General features: G+C 42.4%; 2 protein-coding genes across 6 annotated transcripts in view; both read left to right on the plus strand.

The window, feature by feature from the left end:
* The window catches only part of LOC134625923 (myosin-9-like), a 29,974-nt gene extending 24,403 nt beyond the window's left edge, over positions 1-5,571 (plus strand). For all 4 annotated transcript variants that reach the window (XM_063471308.1, XM_063471310.1, XM_063471309.1 and 1 more), the window contains 12 exons: positions 1-126; positions 277-525; positions 621-833; positions 934-1,146; positions 1,533-1,694; positions 1,785-1,913; positions 2,008-2,096; positions 2,196-2,319; positions 2,432-2,640; positions 2,827-2,935; positions 3,235-3,407; positions 3,946-5,571. The exon at positions 1-126 is cut by the window's left edge and continues 27 nt beyond it. In XM_063471308.1, the coding sequence (XP_063327378.1) occupies positions 1-126; positions 277-525; positions 621-833; positions 934-1,146; positions 1,533-1,694; positions 1,785-1,913; positions 2,008-2,096; positions 2,196-2,319; positions 2,432-2,640; positions 2,827-2,935; positions 3,235-3,407; positions 3,946-4,063 (1,914 nt within the window). In that variant the 3' untranslated portion in view covers positions 4,064-5,571. The remainder of the gene's footprint in view (positions 127-276; positions 526-620; positions 834-933; positions 1,147-1,532; positions 1,695-1,784; positions 1,914-2,007; positions 2,097-2,195; positions 2,320-2,431; positions 2,641-2,826; positions 2,936-3,234; positions 3,408-3,945) is intronic.
* Positions 5,572-9,867: 4,296 nt separating this feature from the next.
* Positions 9,868-15,219, plus strand: LOC134625928 (mitochondrial glycine transporter A-like). 2 transcript variants are annotated; one of them, XM_063471319.1, is made up of 8 exons: positions 9,868-10,056; positions 11,443-11,552; positions 12,032-12,156; positions 12,339-12,423; positions 12,535-12,714; positions 13,547-13,715; positions 13,827-13,987; positions 14,106-15,219. In XM_063471319.1, the coding sequence occupies exons 2-8, from the start codon at positions 11,538-11,540 to the stop codon at positions 14,226-14,228; spliced, it is 858 nt and encodes a 285-aa protein (XP_063327389.1). In that variant the 5' UTR covers positions 9,868-10,056; positions 11,443-11,537; the 3' UTR covers positions 14,229-15,219. The 2 variants fall into 2 exon arrangements, with proteins under 2 accessions (XP_063327389.1, XP_063327390.1); XM_063471320.1 differs by lacking the exon at positions 9,868-10,056 and having other exon boundaries at positions 10,954-11,552.
* The last annotated feature ends 1,261 nt before the right edge of the window (positions 15,220-16,480 follow it).

Below are 16,480 nucleotides of genomic sequence, written 5' to 3' on the forward strand. Positions count from 1 at the left end.
AAACTATCGGTCAACACACGGCTGCGCCAGCTCGAGGATGAACAGAACAACCTGAAAGAACAGCTGGAGGAGGAGGAAGAAGCCAAGAGGAACGTAGAGAGGCAGCTCCAAACGGTGCAGGCTCAGGTAAAACATCGACTTCTTCACATTGCAGGACACAAACCTGCTGCAAAGAATACGTGCATTTAGTTTTCTGTGGGAGCTCACAGTAGACCAATCGTTTGAATCGCAAATCCATCACACAGCTGACATGACTTTATCCCTACCCCCCCTCAGCTTACTGAATTGAAGAAGAAGGCGGAGCAGGATGCTGGCTCTCTGGAAAGTGCTGAGGAGGGAAAGAAGAAGTTTCAGCGGGACCTGGAGGCAGTGAACCAGCGCCTGGAGGAGAAATGCGCCGCATACGAGAAGTTGGATAAAACAAAAACGCGTCTCCAGCAAGAGTTGGATGACCTGCAGGTAGACCAGGACCACCTCCGACAGATCGTGTCCAACCTCGAGAAGAAGCAGAAGAAGTTTGACCAGGTAGGCCAAGTATACACAAGATAAGAGAGCCATTAAAATGTCTTGTGGAAGGAAAAACAAAATAAAAACACTGCTGCATGCTGATTTTTCTGTAGATGCTGGCAGAGGAGAAGAATATCTCTGCTCGCTATGCAGAGGAGCGTGACAGAGCTGAAGCTGAAGCCAGAGAAAAGGAGACCCGGACACTGGCTTTAACCCGGGAGCTGGAAGCCCTGACAGAGGTGAAAGAAGAGCTGGACCGCAACAACAAGCTGCTGCGGGCTGAAATGGAGGACCTCGTATCCTCCAAGGATGATGTTGGCAAGAACGTAAGTCAAGAAACGTTTCTTTTCTTTTTCTCTGTAGAGGTATGTTCTGCTCCAGTGCTGTCTATCCTTCGGTTTTCATCATAAATGTTCTTATCTGCAGGTCCACGAGTTGGAGAAGGCCAAACGTGCAATGGAGCAGCAGCTGGAGGAGATGAAGACTCAGCTGGAGGAGCTGGAGGATGAGCTGCAGGCCACAGAGGACGCCAAGCTGCGCCTGGAGGTCAACATGCAGGCCATGAAAGCCCAGTATGAGAGAGACCTGGCAGGACGCGATGAGATGGGAGAGGAGAAGAAGAGGGCACTGGTTAAACAGGTACAAATATTCATCCATCCAACATTAAGCTGCTACATATAGGTACAGCATTGTTGAAAGCAGGGGTGTTCTGATTCTCATGACTAAAGCGAGTGCGTTTTAGACCAACAATCTGGCAGTTTGGGAATAGGAGGGGGTAAATAGGAGGGGGCTGTTGCTAATTCATAACAAAATGCATTTTTTAGTTGTTCCGGGAGGAAAAAGTACTTACAACCTTGAAAACGTCCTGATTAGGTCTCAATGCTAGCTGGTTGAACTTCAGGAAGAACCAGAATGAGCACCCGGTAGCATAAAGTCAGAAATGAGTTGAAGCTGGGCTTAAAAGTTATCAGTGGAGTGGAACGTGTAGGTTTTCTTGGCTTTGATCAAATCGACGTGCCTTTCAGGTGAGGGAGATGGAGATGGAGCTGGAGGATGAAAGGAAGCAGCGTTCTGCTGCCGTGGCTGGACGCAAGAAGCTGGAGCTGGACCTGAAGGAGCTTGAGGCAGCCATCGACATGGCGAACAAGAACCGTGACGAGGCCCTGAAACAGTTGAAGAAACTTCAGGTGAGTGTCACCTTTTTATATCTGATCTTTGAATAGGAAACATGGGGTTTGGTCTCAGTTTTTTGACTCTTCTCGTGTTTTTGTCTTCAGGCCCAGATGAAAGATGTCATCCGGGAGCTGGACGACACTCGCTTGTCCAGAGATGAGATCCTCACCCAGAGCAAGGAGACTGAGAAGAAGCTAAAGGGCATGGAGGCTGACATGCTGCAGATGCAGGAGGTTGGCATACACTCATTCATTCACCTCTGTGTTCTGTGCCCCTGCTCTGTGATCTACTTTAACTCACTGCATTTTCTTGTTTATTGTTATGCAGGAGCTGGCGGCTGCAGAGCGAGTAAAGAGGCAGGCCCAGCAGGAGAGAGACGAGCTGCAGGATGAGATCAATAACCAGGCCGCCAAGAAGTAAGACTTCAGTCATCAGTAAAATGAGCAGACCAGAAGTGTTCAGTATCTCTACTTGTGCCATATTTAATCTCTGCTCTCCCTCCTTCCTCTTCTTAGCGCTCAGGTTGCAGAGGAGAGGAGGCGACTGGAGGCTCGTATTGCTCAGCTGGAGGAAGAGCTGGAGGAGGAGCAGTGCAACACTGAGCTGGTCAACGACAGGCTGAAGAAGGCAATGCTTCAGGTTTGTATGCACATGCAGACATTTTTAGAATCTAATTTGAAGTTCAGATGACTAAAGATGCTTAAACATTTAATATGTAGAATGGAAATGACTGACTAATTTTTACATTCAGACTGACCAGATGAACGTGGAGCTGACTGCAGAGCGCAGCACCTCTCAGCGTGTCGAGGGGGCTCGTTCCCAGCTCGACCGTCAGAACAAGGAGCTGAAACTGAAGCTGCAGGAGCTCGAGGGAACGGTCAAGTCAAAGTACAAGGCCAACATGGCCGCCCTGGAGGCAAAGATTGCTCAGCTGGAGGAACAGCTGGATATAGAAACCAGGTAAAAGCCACTGAAGCGGAACCACACAGACACAATTGTTATTTCAGACTTGCTTCCAGTTGGCCAATCAGAAGAAAGCTGGCTTATCTCTTGTAAATAGGTTAGATCCACAGATTAGTGGGGCCTGAGATGACCATATTAGAAAAAAAAAGTGTCTTTTGTCTGACTGTTATGTTTGTGGCTCAGGGAGAGGCAGACTGCCACCAAACTTGTGAGACGCAGCGAGAAGAAACTAAAGGAAGTCATCCTGCAGGTGGACGACGAGAGGCGCAACACGGAGCAGTACAAGGACCAGGTGAGAGTTTCTTTACAGTAAACTCAGAGGGTCATCTGTCTCCCTGTTGTGGCTTTTCTGAGTATTTACAATGATGACTATGAATATCTGTGCATTATGCAACAAGTCAAATATTTAAATGAATTGAAAATAACGTAATGCTCCAAATCGAAACTGCCAGAGAAAATCAGATCTATTTTGACATTAACTTTGTAGCCTTCATCAAAGGGAGATGTTTTTGTGCTTCTAACTTTATCTGGGCTCAAACAAAAGTTTTTAATTGTTTTATTTATTTATTTATATTTTCTCTTCCCCTTCAGGTCGACAAGTTGAACTCTCGCATGAAGCAGATCAAGCGTCAGCTGGAGGAGGCTGAGGAGGAGGCTCAGAGAGCCAACGCCAGCCGAAGAAAACTTCAGAGGGAGCTGGAGGACGCCACAGAGTCTGCTGATGCCATGAACCGTGAAGTCAACAGCCTCAAGAGCAAGCTCAGGTGAGAAAAGCACCTGTAACACAGCAGAGGCTTTCATTATTATACACTCATCTTGAGCTAGCTGTAGCAGTCCTGCACAGATCAGCTGAAAGTGCAGGAAGCAGGCAAACTGTACATGAATATAAATGCCTACCTGCCCTCCCCCCAGCTGCCCTCTTCTGCTTGTGCCAGCCATTTGGGTTGGACACAGTAGACAGGATATTGACGGTTACACGCTCGTGCAATAAACACGAGGATATATCACAAGACACGATGAGATATCTGCTAACTCTACACAAGGCGTTTTAGCAGTTGTGGCAGTTTGTCTTGAAACAACTATAATCTCCACATTTCGCTTTGCTTTGCATGATAGTGTTTTGACTTGAACCTCAATTAAAGACCATTTGCAAAATAAGCCATAATATATTTATGTTTGTTCTTAATTTTTTTTCTTATATTTCTTTGTAGACATCGCACTTTAGTTTGAAAAACACGTTACTTATGTCTTCTTTGGTTTGTTTTTTTTCCTCATTTATAAATTCCTTTCTCTCTCTTTCAGGCGTGGTGACCTCCCCTTCACCACACGCCGCACCATTCCTCGCAGCAGTGGTGGCGGCGGTGATAGTGAGGAGGAGAGCGAGGTGAAAACCGAGACCCCCGAGCCCAAGCCTGAATGAACGGCGCCTCTCGACTCGTTTATAAATGACACCATAAATAGACCCAAAAACACACATGAGCACACATTACTGTAACTCCCAAAACGGAGACGCAAACATACAAATGTTGTCCAGATTAGCCACAGGGATGCAGATTAACATCTGATCTCGCTCTTTCTCTCTCGCAGTGACGATCTATGCATTCTCAATGCACGCGCACACACACCAGACGCCATTAAAGTGGGACAATCACCATACTGACAAACACACACTTTTGTTTTGTTTTTTTTTGGGGGGGGGGCAAATTTCTCTGTTGCTTAATTTTTCATTCTCTTGGAAAAATGAAAATATTTTTATAAGGAAACATTCCACGTGTAATAGTCCCTTTAGGATCTATTTTTCTAACTGAAGAAAAAGAAGTATAGAAAAATGAAGACAGATTACTGGAAGGGGGACCAAAGTAATATCTCAATCTATAGAATAGTTTGGGGGTTTTTTTGTATGCAGACATTTTTATAACGGTTAAGAAAGGAAGTGCTTCATGTTTGTTATGCTCTTGCCTTGGCCTATAAAGGTGGTTTATATGCTGAAATGTATTCTAGCAATTTAGCTGCAGTTAGCACTCGTGACTATGCTTTTTGGGCTTGATCATTTTGTTACACACATTTCATGTGGAAACATTAAATTTGAAGGCTTTCAAGCAACAAATTGGCAACTTGTTAATCTATTGAAGGTATTTGATTGCGACTGTGCTGAAATTTCCTGATTTTTAGCACTGCATTTGGGTTGTGTTGGGGAAGGGGGGGCATTTTAGCCTAGATATTATCATAAACCACTGCATTTGTGTGTTTCATTGACACGAAAAGCTTGAAAGTTTTGAATACACTGTGCACATCCCAATTTAGTATGTGTGCGCACACAGCCAACACACACTAAAGGCCTTAAATGCAGCAGAAATCTACTGGGCAGGGTCATTGATTTTTCTGTTTATCCCCATCAGTGTTTTGTTTATTTGCTAATGTTCAGGGTAAAGTTTAAAAGGGGTGGTGGGGTAGTCTCTTTACTCACAGCACACACTGTATTCTCAGGGTACAGCTTGTTGACAGAAGTTGCTGATTTTTATCACAAACCAAAGGCACATTCATGTGATACGGATTGTAATTTATCACTTGTATGCTAAAATCTGACTGGCCTTTAAGATGTCATATACCCCAGGTTCTGAGTAGATGTATCAGATAAACGAGCAGTCTGTGTCTAGATGATGGAGAAACCCCAACAAGCTGTGCCCGAAGTAGCTTTTGGCTCACACTGCTGGAAAGTGAGAGGAATGTGTCGTAACTTAAGACTTACAGCTCACAGTTTAAACAATCACATCTTTCGCACTTAAAGGAAATCCAAAAGAGGGGGGGGAAGAAAAAAAATTAAACTGCATCTCGATTATTGTCATGTTTTTCTGTCTGCACCTCTGGAATGGAAATCATGTTGTGAAATGTTGGAATTATTACGATTAAAGATGCTTTCTAAACTGCCACGTGTTGTCTGAGTTGTTTTGTTTTTTCTTCTAATGCTTACTCCTTTGTTTACATCAGAGTTCACACTGAAAGAACAAGGGTTAAGTTTGAAGGTCAGAACCTTCCTACCTACCTTTGATCTGTGAATCCTTAAATAGGAGTAAGAATCCCAAACTTTCATGCAGTTTACTTGCAACACTCAAGATTGCAGCATTCAAAGGTATGCCTGAGAAACATTTTAAAACAGTTGAATCTTTAACACAGTCACTTCATCAACACTCCAACATGTCTCAGAGTAATCCCGGCAAAAATCAACAAGCTTACGCTGGCTTTACTACAATGGACCACCAAAATCCAGAGCCAAATTCGGAAGAAACTAATTTCCAGCTTCCACTCAAGAGGAAGCGAGGCCCGGATTATGTTGCACAGAATTGCAGAAGTGCCGACAGCTGCTCTCCACCAAGGAAAAAAAGACGAATCTGTGAAGAAAAAACTGTGTTGAAAAGACGATACAGTCAGATTTCAAAAGGCAGCAAAAACAACTCTGAGAGCTACTCTCCAGAGAGAAAGAGGATGAGAATAGACACTGAGAAAAAAGAAACAGCAGTGACTCCGAGTTTCCAAAAAGGTTCTTCGTCAAGGTCTATCCAACACCAAGTTGAGAAAATGGACATTACGGCCTCGATTGTTGCCAAAACCTCTGACAACACACTGAAATACAACAAGAGGCCAGAGCAAGCAGCAGTGACACAGAGCATCCAAAAAAGTTGGACGCCAAGGTCTATCCAAGACCAGGTTGAGGAAATGGACGTTACGACCTCAAGTGATGCCAAAACCTCTGACAACACACTGAAATACAACAAGAGGCCAGAGCAAGCAGCAGTGACACAGAGCATCCACAAAAGTTGGACGCCAAGGTCTATCCAAGACCAAGTTGAGAAAATGGACGTTACTACCTCGATTGTTGCCAAAACCTCTGACAACACACTGAAATACAACAAGAGGCCAGAGCAAGCAGCAGTGACACAGAGCATCCACAAAAGTTGGACGCCAAGGTCTATCCAAGACCAAGTTGAGAAAATGGACGTTACTACCTCGATTGTTGCCAAAACCTCTGACAACACACTGAAATACAACAAGAGGCCAGAGCAAGCAGCAGTGACAAGGCGCATCCAAAAAAGTTGGACGCCAAGGTCTATCCAAGACCAAGTTGAGGAAATGGACGTTACGACCTCGAGTCATGCCAAACCCTCTGACAACACACTGAAATACAACAAGAGGCCAGAGCAAGCAGCAGTGACAAGGCACATCCAAAAAAGTTGGACGCCAAGGTCTATCCAAGACCAGGTTGAGGAAATGGACGTTACGACCTCGAGTGATGCCAAAACCTCTGACAACACACTGAAATACAACAAGAGGCCAGAGCAAGCAGCAGTGACAAGGAGCATCCAAAAAAGTTGGACGCCAAGGTCTATCCAAGACCAAGTTGAGGAAATGGACGTTACGACCTCGAGTGATGCCAAAACCTCTAACAACACACTGAAATACAACAAGAGGCCAGAGCAAGGAGCAGTGACACAGAGCATCCACAAAACTTGTTCGCCAAGGTCTATCCATCTCCTTGTTAAGAAAATGAACGATATGACCTTGAGTGATACCAAAACCTCTAAAAACACACCAAAAGACAACAAGAGGCCAGAGCAAGCAGCAGTGACACAGAGCATCCAAAAAAGTCCCTGGTCCAGGACTATCCAACTCCAAGATCAGAAAACAAACGATACGGCCTTGAGTGATACCAAAACCTCTTCTTTCACAGTCCAGAAAACCATAAGTTGTTCATTTTAGGCAATGTGAACAACATATAGCTAACGTGTGCTCTCATTTTTCTTTTCCTCTGCCTCTCACCCCCCAACCAGTCATGACAGATGGCTGCCCCTTTCTTAGCCTGGTTCTGTCAAAGGTTTCTCCCTTTTTACAAGGGAGTTTTTCCTTTCCACCGTCGCCCAGTGCTTGCTATTAAAGGGGAACATTTGATTGTTGGGGTTGATAGTTTAGAATCTAAACTAAACTAATAAACATCAAACTTCAGGTGAGGGGTTCACATAGTAGGGAGCACTACAAGAATTACAAATAAAAACATGTAATTGGCGGCTAATCAAAATAAAGAAAACAATTAAAAAAAACATCTCTTACTGCTCTGTTTATTTCTTTAAATTAACACTTGTACTTTTTGTCATAGAAGAATAAGAATATTAATATGAATATGAACACCAAGGCGTTTCCAGGCCAGCCAAGAGATATAATCTCTCCAGCCTGACTTGGGTCTACCCTGGGGCCAAATGCCTGGTGGCACCTTTGCCTCCATGGGCACCTTAACTCATTACTTTTGACGCAGAGAATGATTTTTATGAACTAATATTAGTAGGCTGAAGCCTTTTACTTCCACTTCTACTTTTACTAATATGCTTTTTTAATCATTACTTTTGACGCAGAGAATGATTTTTATGAACTAATATTAGTAGCCTTTTACTTCCACTTACTTCTACTTTTACTAATATGCTTTTTTAAGGATCAAGACGTAGGTTTGTTTTTCCAGCTTCATTAACAGTTGTTTTTTTCAGAGATCAGATGTCCTCACATCTTCAGCAGTAACGCTAATCCATATTGCACAGATAGCAAAATTATCAGCAAAATTATTGATTTTACTTTTGATATTTTGCCAGTAAAACAGTTTTATGTCTCCTGAGGTCTTTTCATTGTTTTATTGCTTTGCTAAAGTAAAAGAAAAAAATCCCTGCCATCCTCATTGTTAGCTAATCATAAATCCATCACTGGATCACACCCAATTGCTAGCACAATAATCATGTTTAAGGTTGTGAGCTGGTGTCTAAACTAAGTGTCTGATGCTAAAATACCACATATGTTCCCTCCTATAACAAAAATTAAAAACTAAGGATTATTTACAGTATCATATTTTTTATCAGATATGTTCTTATTAGTTTGAATTATTAAACTGCATAGTGACAACCAAAAAAACTGGTTCACTCATACCTTAGACCGATGTTGGACAACATGCCTTCCTCTAACGTTAAGTCAGTCTTTGCATCTATTCCAGGTAACTCCCACAGGCATGACATGATGATTAAATCTTGGATGTGTAATCTGTCGTGTATACTATGTGCTCTCCAGCAAGATAAGTTGTAACTGTTTGCATACACAGGGTACAGAGGCTTGTTAATCCAAACAGGTTTGTTTAGATACAACCTTTTTGAGTGCATGTTTTGTATGATAAATTTTAATCTAAATAAACATTTAACTAGTAGCTTTAAATAGCAGTCATCATACCCTGCAGAATTAGAGACAGAGCAGCCGGCTATGTAAAAAGCAGAAGTGGGACCAAGTCATTGTTTTGCAAGTCACAAGTCAAGTCTCAAGTAATGTCAGGCAAGTCAGAGTCGAGTCTCAAGTCACTGGTGTAAAACCCAAGTCAAGTCACAAGTCTTAGAACATTTTTTCAAGTCAAGTCTAAAGTCATAAAATTAATGACTCGAGTCTGACTCGAGTCCAAGCCATGTGACTCGAGTCCACACCTCTGATCAGTGGTGGATCACATTTGTTATTTATAAAGTGTTGCGTCCCCACCAGCAGAGGGCAGCCAGGGTTTTCCATCATGCTCGTGAGGAGGAGCAAAAGCAGGTCAGAACCGGTTTAACTGAGTAAAAGTAAACGTGGATGAAAGACTTTATTTTATTTCTAGTTTAGACACTAATAGACGGTAACTTAAAAGGAGAGAAAAGGTCCCCCCTCCTGCTGTATGTGTAAATTAGAGTCCTAAACAGTTGACTGTGAAAATTACTACAAAAGTACTGTTGTTGGCTAAATGACTGCTAGTTGTACTTTTGTGTATTTCACTTTTTTATTATACTATCTATCCTACAATTGACTTGGTTCTAATTTAGAGGGAAAATTGCCTCACTCATTTTTTTTTTATTATTATTTATTTATTTGGTATAGTTTCATTTCAATAAAAAGCTTATTTTAAAACTCAAAACATGTTTCGTTCCGTTTAAATAAATACATTGTAATTTTTTAATTTAATTAATAATTCAATTAAAATTTAACTTTAAAAATAATAGTCTGTTTTTTCTTTTTACTCACCCTTGCTTCCCGGAGAGGCGCCCCTTTCTTGCGCACGTCACAGCCAGATGCTGTTTAACCAATCAGAAGGCTGTATCGCAGGTGGGCGGTGCTTCCGCGTAGTTTCGACACGCTGCGTCTGAGAACAGGAACCGGCCGGTTTGAGCTTATCACAGAGAGATAGAGAGGCGGCTGTCAGGTTTGGTGGTACATTGCAGCACTTTAGTGGGGAGTGGTGGTGAGGTTTATCTTCGCCCTGCTTAGAGTAGTCAATTAGAAGAATTTGCGCTCAAGCGTAACTTCGTTGGTGTTATTTATTTGGACTTCGGCGGGGAGAGAAAAACAATTGGTGGAGGATAGTTAAAGGTGCGTTAGAGGGAGAGCTCAGCAGAGCCTCAATACACAACATTACACACAATACACGATTTTCATCAATGCGCTCCTTTTAAAAAATGTTTTTGAAAACGTGTTGGCAGCTAATCTGTCAGACGTCCTGTGGAAAGTCGAAGGAGACACCTGAAGTAGGCCCTTTTTTCAATATAAAAGTCATAGTAGGAAGACGAAACGTATTTTAAACACAAAAATCAGCACATCTGGTCTTTGGCACGATTAAAAAAATCTGTTGGTGTAATTAGATTGTTGGGTTACAGTATCTTGTTTTTGGCACTTTTATTATGCATAAAATCCACAACTTTGCATGATTTGCATGACTTAAGTGATTCAAGTAAATTCGACTGGAAAGGCTGTGTGCTAGCTCCATGTAAATGAAATTACATTATTTATTAGATTATTTATTATCTTCATTGCAGACCTTAGATTTTAGTCTGAAAGCCCAGTAGTACAGATGTTCCACAAGGATCCCTCCTCGGTCCTCTTTACTTCTTTTAAAAAAATGTTATTTACCATATCAAACAGTGTTATATCTCTGTCTTTATAACTTATTTTATATGTCTCTGGCTCTTGACTTAATTGGGACATTGCACATTTGGAGCCTGCTTTCGATGTATTTTAATTTTCTTTCATCTTAAATAAGTGCTTATTATGTTCTGATCATCAAAGCAGCCTGCTTGGAAGCCCTGGATAGACAGTAAATGAAATCTTAACACACGTGGAACACATAGAAATTGGAGAATGAAATTAATTGTGTGTGCAGAAATATTCCTGAGAATGAGATCACGGCACAGTCTACAGTTGTTTTGTTTCCTATTAATTTTCATCCTACCTGATGGTGCTTCATTCTGTTTATCACTGTGTGCTGTATTTCATCATCTCAACATCTTATGTTGAAAAAATGCAAACAGTGATGTAAGGGTTTTATTTCTAAGGACAGCCAGTCTTTTCTTTGCTTACACTTAAGTGCAGAATGCCAGCTCACGGGGCTTTCCAGCGCTAGCTGTCTCTTATGTACACTGTGAAACTGTTTTTGGACACTGTGCTCAAAACAAGTGCGAACAGTCTTTACTTTTGACGTACTCGCTCACGCTCTTCACAGTCTCGTGAAGGACACGCAGCAGTGTCTCATGCACCGGGTCTATCCTAATTTGTAGCACGCTGATCTTTGGTCAGTTAATGAGTGGCCTTGTGTATCGGGTGGGGGCAAATAGGACACACAGTGTTGGTCAGGCAAGCTTTATCTATTCTGTGTGCGCACTGTCCCCTCATTCAGACAGCAGAGCTGCGCTCCCTCACCATCTCTCCATCCCTGCTCCTGGAAGGCCAGTGTGAGTAACTCCTCTTTCTCCCTCTAATCAGGGGGAGACATTTCAGTGGACGGCAACGAGGGGAGGAAGCACAGAAGGTTTGGTGTATTGCAAAAACGTCTTGAGAAGTGACCCTCGAGAAGAAACATGGAACTTTTAGTGGTGAGTATTAGATCTCCGTTTTGTTACATCAGGAGCTCCATCCTTATCAGTGCATACATCCTTAGTAGGTATTTTGAGGTCAGGGCGTCCTGTCTGACTGATAACTTTTTGAAATACTGATTAACTAATCGACGGTCTGAGAGTCTGACGGCGGTTAAGGTGAAGAAGAGCTGCTGAGTCATTAAGCTGAGGGAGCAAACTCTGTTGTTGCATCACATGTGAATGGTACTGTGAGGCTGGGCGTTATAGGGGAAAAGACAGTTAGAATATTGAAGTGGTAATAAATTATTTATTTACAAAATATAAACATGGTTTAATAGAGTCCCTGTCAGTGGCGATTACATCTTAGTAGTTTGTTGTTGTAAGTGTGCATTAAAGAGACAGAAATATGCTAGGGAGGCATAGTCATGACAGGACTTTAACTAGAAATGCAAATGAAATTTGCCCCCCTCCCCTCACAAATCTACCCCAACCCTCAGGTGCACCCGGCCATCAAAGCCTTCATGTGTGGCTCCCTCAGTGGAACCTGCTCCACGCTGCTGTTCCAGCCTCTCGACCTGGTCAAGACCCGTCTGCAGACTCTGCAGACCGGCATGCAGCCTGGGTGAGTGTGCATGCACAGTTGTCAGTGTTGCATGCTTTCCTGTCTCATAAGATCCAAAAGCTGATTTTATTTATTTATTGACTGGGTGAACTCAAAAAGCATGACATTGATTGACCTCTATAGGCCGCACACATGTTTTTGGCTTTCGGTCATCTTATCTGATGCCTGTATTGTTTCTTCAGTTCGGGCAGAGTGGGGATGGTGTCGGTGCTCCTCAGCGTGGTGCGGACAGAGAGGCTGCTGGGACTCTGGAAAGGAGTTTCACCGGTTAGAGCTTCTGTATACTCGAGTCTACCTCATGTACAGGTTTAGTCACAAATTCCTCCTGTGTTAGCCACAATGCATCTGACAGTCTCTCTCCTCCGTCTGCTCCTTTAGTCCTTCGTCCGGACCATCCCAGGAGTTGGGATCTACTTCAGCACCTACTACTCTCTGAAGCAGCACTTCTTACAGGACAGACGCCCAGGGGCCGCGGAGGCTGTGCTGCTGGGGGGCGGAGCCCGGACTGTGGCGGGGGTAGTGATGCTGCCGGTTACTGTCGTCAAGACACGTTTTGAAGTAAGCAGTGTCCAGAGGGGGTGTACTACGAAGCGAGGTTAATTGGTTAATGAGGTATGTCGAACTTCAAGTCGGAGATTTCAGTATCACCTGGTGGCTCTCTAGGTCACCGTGGAAACTTGGTGCTGAATACATAATCTGTCTGGAGCAGGTTATATTCAGTTTAGGTTTAAAATTGTCTTTTGGCTCCGTGTATTCACTGATTAGTTTCCCATGCTTAAAGTGATTTATGGATTCCCTGCTGAGTCAGCGCGTACTAACAATAGAACTATAGATACAGCAGTGTAGATTTTCTGCTGCATATTTCTCAGTTGCTTTATTCACAGCACCAGTGTTGCCTTTTTGGTGTATGTGTTTTATAGCCTGTTCTTTATAGACCTCAGTCACGTGTAACTCTGATAATGACTCTGACTGAAGTAGGCGGTGCTCAGTCGTTTCATTGTATGTGGAAGAAGGGTGAAAAAGGTGTGTCAGATACCCTCTTTTCACATGAGCCAAACCCCAGAGCTTCTGCGTGTACTTACATGAAGTAATTCATGAATATAAGATTTTTTGAAAAGCCTAAAATAAATAGAATATGTTTCTATAATACTGTGTTAAAAAAATAGATAAAATTTGGTATAATTTCAATTGATTATTCTTCTGAAGTGAAAGAAGTTCTTTAAACCAAAAATGCATCTGTGCAGCCTTTATGTGAAGAAAAAATATATGTAGATAAATGTTTACTTTATTAATATTATTGTTTGACCTGTGCAGCGTGCTTTCACTTTAGCGGTTCGTTCATATTGTGCTGTTTTATGCATGAACTGAACCAGACGTCTTTGTGTTTCAGTGTGGCAGGTACAGTTACGGGAGTGTGATAGGGGCTCTGCGCAGCGTGTGCCAAACTGAAGGTCCTGCGGCTCTGTTCTCCGGCCTCATGGCCACTCTCCTCAGAGACGTTCCTTTCTCCGGCATCTACGTCATGTTCTACAGCCAGACCAAAGCCTCACTCCCCAAAGGTAAGTATGGACTCAGAGAGACATTTAGTAGCTTAAGAACGAGAAATATTCGCATTTGGCATTCTTCTTGGTGTTCATTTAAATACACATGCTGGCCTATCTTCCTTTTAGAGATCAGCACGTCTCCTGCGGCTCCTGTGGCTAACTTCAGCTGCGGGGTTCTGGCTGGTGTGTTGGCCTCCCTCATCACTCAGCCTGCTGATGTGGTCAAAACACATGTCCAAGTGAATCCACAACTCAAGACAACAGAGGCCATCAGATACATCTATATGGTAGCTATCTCAATCTTCCTTCTTGCTCTGCTGTGTTTTTAAAATTGCGTTCCATATATCGTGTTGAATAAGCTGGTTTTAATCAGCTGCATGCCTCACTTTGCTCTCACTCTATAAGGAATATGGACTCCAGGGCTTCTTCAGAGGGGCCGTTCCTCGGTCTCTGAGGAGGACCATGATGGCGGCCATGGCGTGGACCGTTTATGAACAAATGATGGCGCGCATCGGGCTGAAGTCCTGAAAGTGATCAATGTTGAAAAGGTTGTAAAAGGAAGAAGAGATATAGATGGAGTTGCAGTGAATGAGCGCACAGGAAGGAACTGGAACTACTGCAGTGGAGTTGCTCGTTAGCGTGTCAGAAGCTTTCAGTGACCGATTTCACTCAGAGGAGTCTAAGAGACATGTGGGAGGTCTCCTGTACATTTAGTGTCTTACTGGGTGTGTCTGAAGGTCAGAATGTGCAATGTAACTTTAAAAAGACTTTCAAGATGATACAAAAATGCTCTGATATTTTTCTACTGCACTACTAATTACACAAACTTTGGTGATTTTGCTCCAACTATTTGGACCATGTTTGAGAAATCCCTTCAGAGTTTTGCGTGTGCTCCTGGGGGGCTTTTTGTGACAAATGGTTTCTTCCTTCTTGTCATAAATTCACTTCCACACATTTAGGAGTCTTCACAATTTGCAGGTTAAACTGGGCAGATCAAATGCTTTTGAGTGCTGATTAACTGGGAAATGTTCACTACACACTAGCCTGGCTGTTGTAAGGCTACAAATAAGATTTGGACTTTATCCAGAAACAATGTCTGAATACTTAAGTTTTAGTCTTTCCACAGTGCTCTAAAACTCTTTGAATGGCAGGGAAAACCCTGGTCTGAGTGGGATTTCCAATGCCTCAGATGTTTGCATGCTGTGTGCAATGACTCAGCCCATGACTACTACAGGCAGTGAGCCAGATTAAGCCCAGACTTATGCACTTTAACCTCAGCATATGTTCAAAATCTAGAGAGCTTCTTAAAGACAAGATTGTGAGTCTCCATGTGTAACAGTGTTATTTATATTCTGATACTTTATTTAAGTGTGTGCTCACTTGCCACGTGCATTTGCCAAAAATTCATCTGCCTTAAAATGTCTTTGCAGTTTTTTGATATTTGTTAAAAGTGGTTTTTCATGCAGACGTTTTCACTTTTTAAACATGTCAAAGAAAATAAAGTTATTGGAAAAATTCATCTCTGTGTTAATTTTATTAGGAGAAAATGACCAAAAGTCACTGCCTGAAATTTAAGGTCGAGTTCAGTACTGATTACTCTATTATGTACAGCTAAACTAGTACCAGGCTGGACCCCTTTTGCCTTCATAACAGCATTAAATCTGCAACAGGTTGCAGAAAACCTCCCTCAGAGATGTTGCTCCATGATGGGGTGACTGGAAGCCATTTGAGTGCAGTGAACTTGCTGTCATGTTCATGAAAAGTTGAAGCGTGTGGCATGGTGTGTGTTATCCCTTTGGGAAGCAGCTATCAGAAGATTGGTGCACTGTGGTTATAAAGAGATAGACATGGTCAGTAACAACAGGTTGTGGCATTAAAATGATGCACAGTTGGTACTAAGGGGCCATGAAAATAGCCTTCATATCACAAGAGAGAATGGATTCATGCTTTTCACACCAAATTCTGACCCTACCATCAGACTGCGCAGAAGAAACAGACAAATCAGACTCTTCTATTGCTCATTTTGGTGAGCCCAGACAAATTGTACCCTGTTGCTGCCATTTGATCGGCTGATTAGATATTTTTGTGTTAACAAGCAGTGCCTGATAAAAGGACTGGTGAGTGTACATACTTTTCTTAATTTAGTGCTCAGATCAGATTGACAAAAATAAAGAGCACTATTAACACAAGAACACGCCCTGACATGCGTGACTGTGTACTCTTTCCTTTCATTAACTGAGGTGTATAAAAGAATAATCAGCTGTGAGAGTTCAGGTGTAAAACTATAAAAAAATAGGAGTGTTTTTAAACGATTACAATGCTGTTGCTCAGAATATTGTCACGCACTGCAGGAACATGAGGGCTGTTAGAGATAAGCGCTGTACCAGTGCACAGGGAGGGGTGGCACGACATGAAATAGGACGGTACAAAGAGTGTAGCACTGTCAGTCTAAAGTAAGAAGGCTATTTAGGCTGAAATAAACAACTGAATTAATGAATTTAGAAAACTGTTGGGTTTGTAGATCAGCATCTATAAATGATATACAGAACACACTTAACAGACCTGATTTATGACTTTTCCACTCATATTTGGGAGTGATCGATCATGTTTCAAATACTTCATCATATTAAAAATCATTTTAACAAGCTGCATACTTCAGTCACGTACAAGCTGAGAGTCGGCGACTTATAGTGTTTGACTTTATGTCACAATTATGTCCAATTATGCTGTTTGTTAAAGTTATGTATTATTTGGTGCTCTCAAGTTACACGGCACTGTTT

This window comes from Pelmatolapia mariae, linkage group LG4, assembly GCF_036321145.2.
Source record: "Pelmatolapia mariae isolate MD_Pm_ZW linkage group LG4, Pm_UMD_F_2, whole genome shotgun sequence".
Lineage (NCBI taxonomy): Eukaryota > Metazoa > Chordata > Actinopteri > Cichliformes > Cichlidae > Pelmatolapia > Pelmatolapia mariae.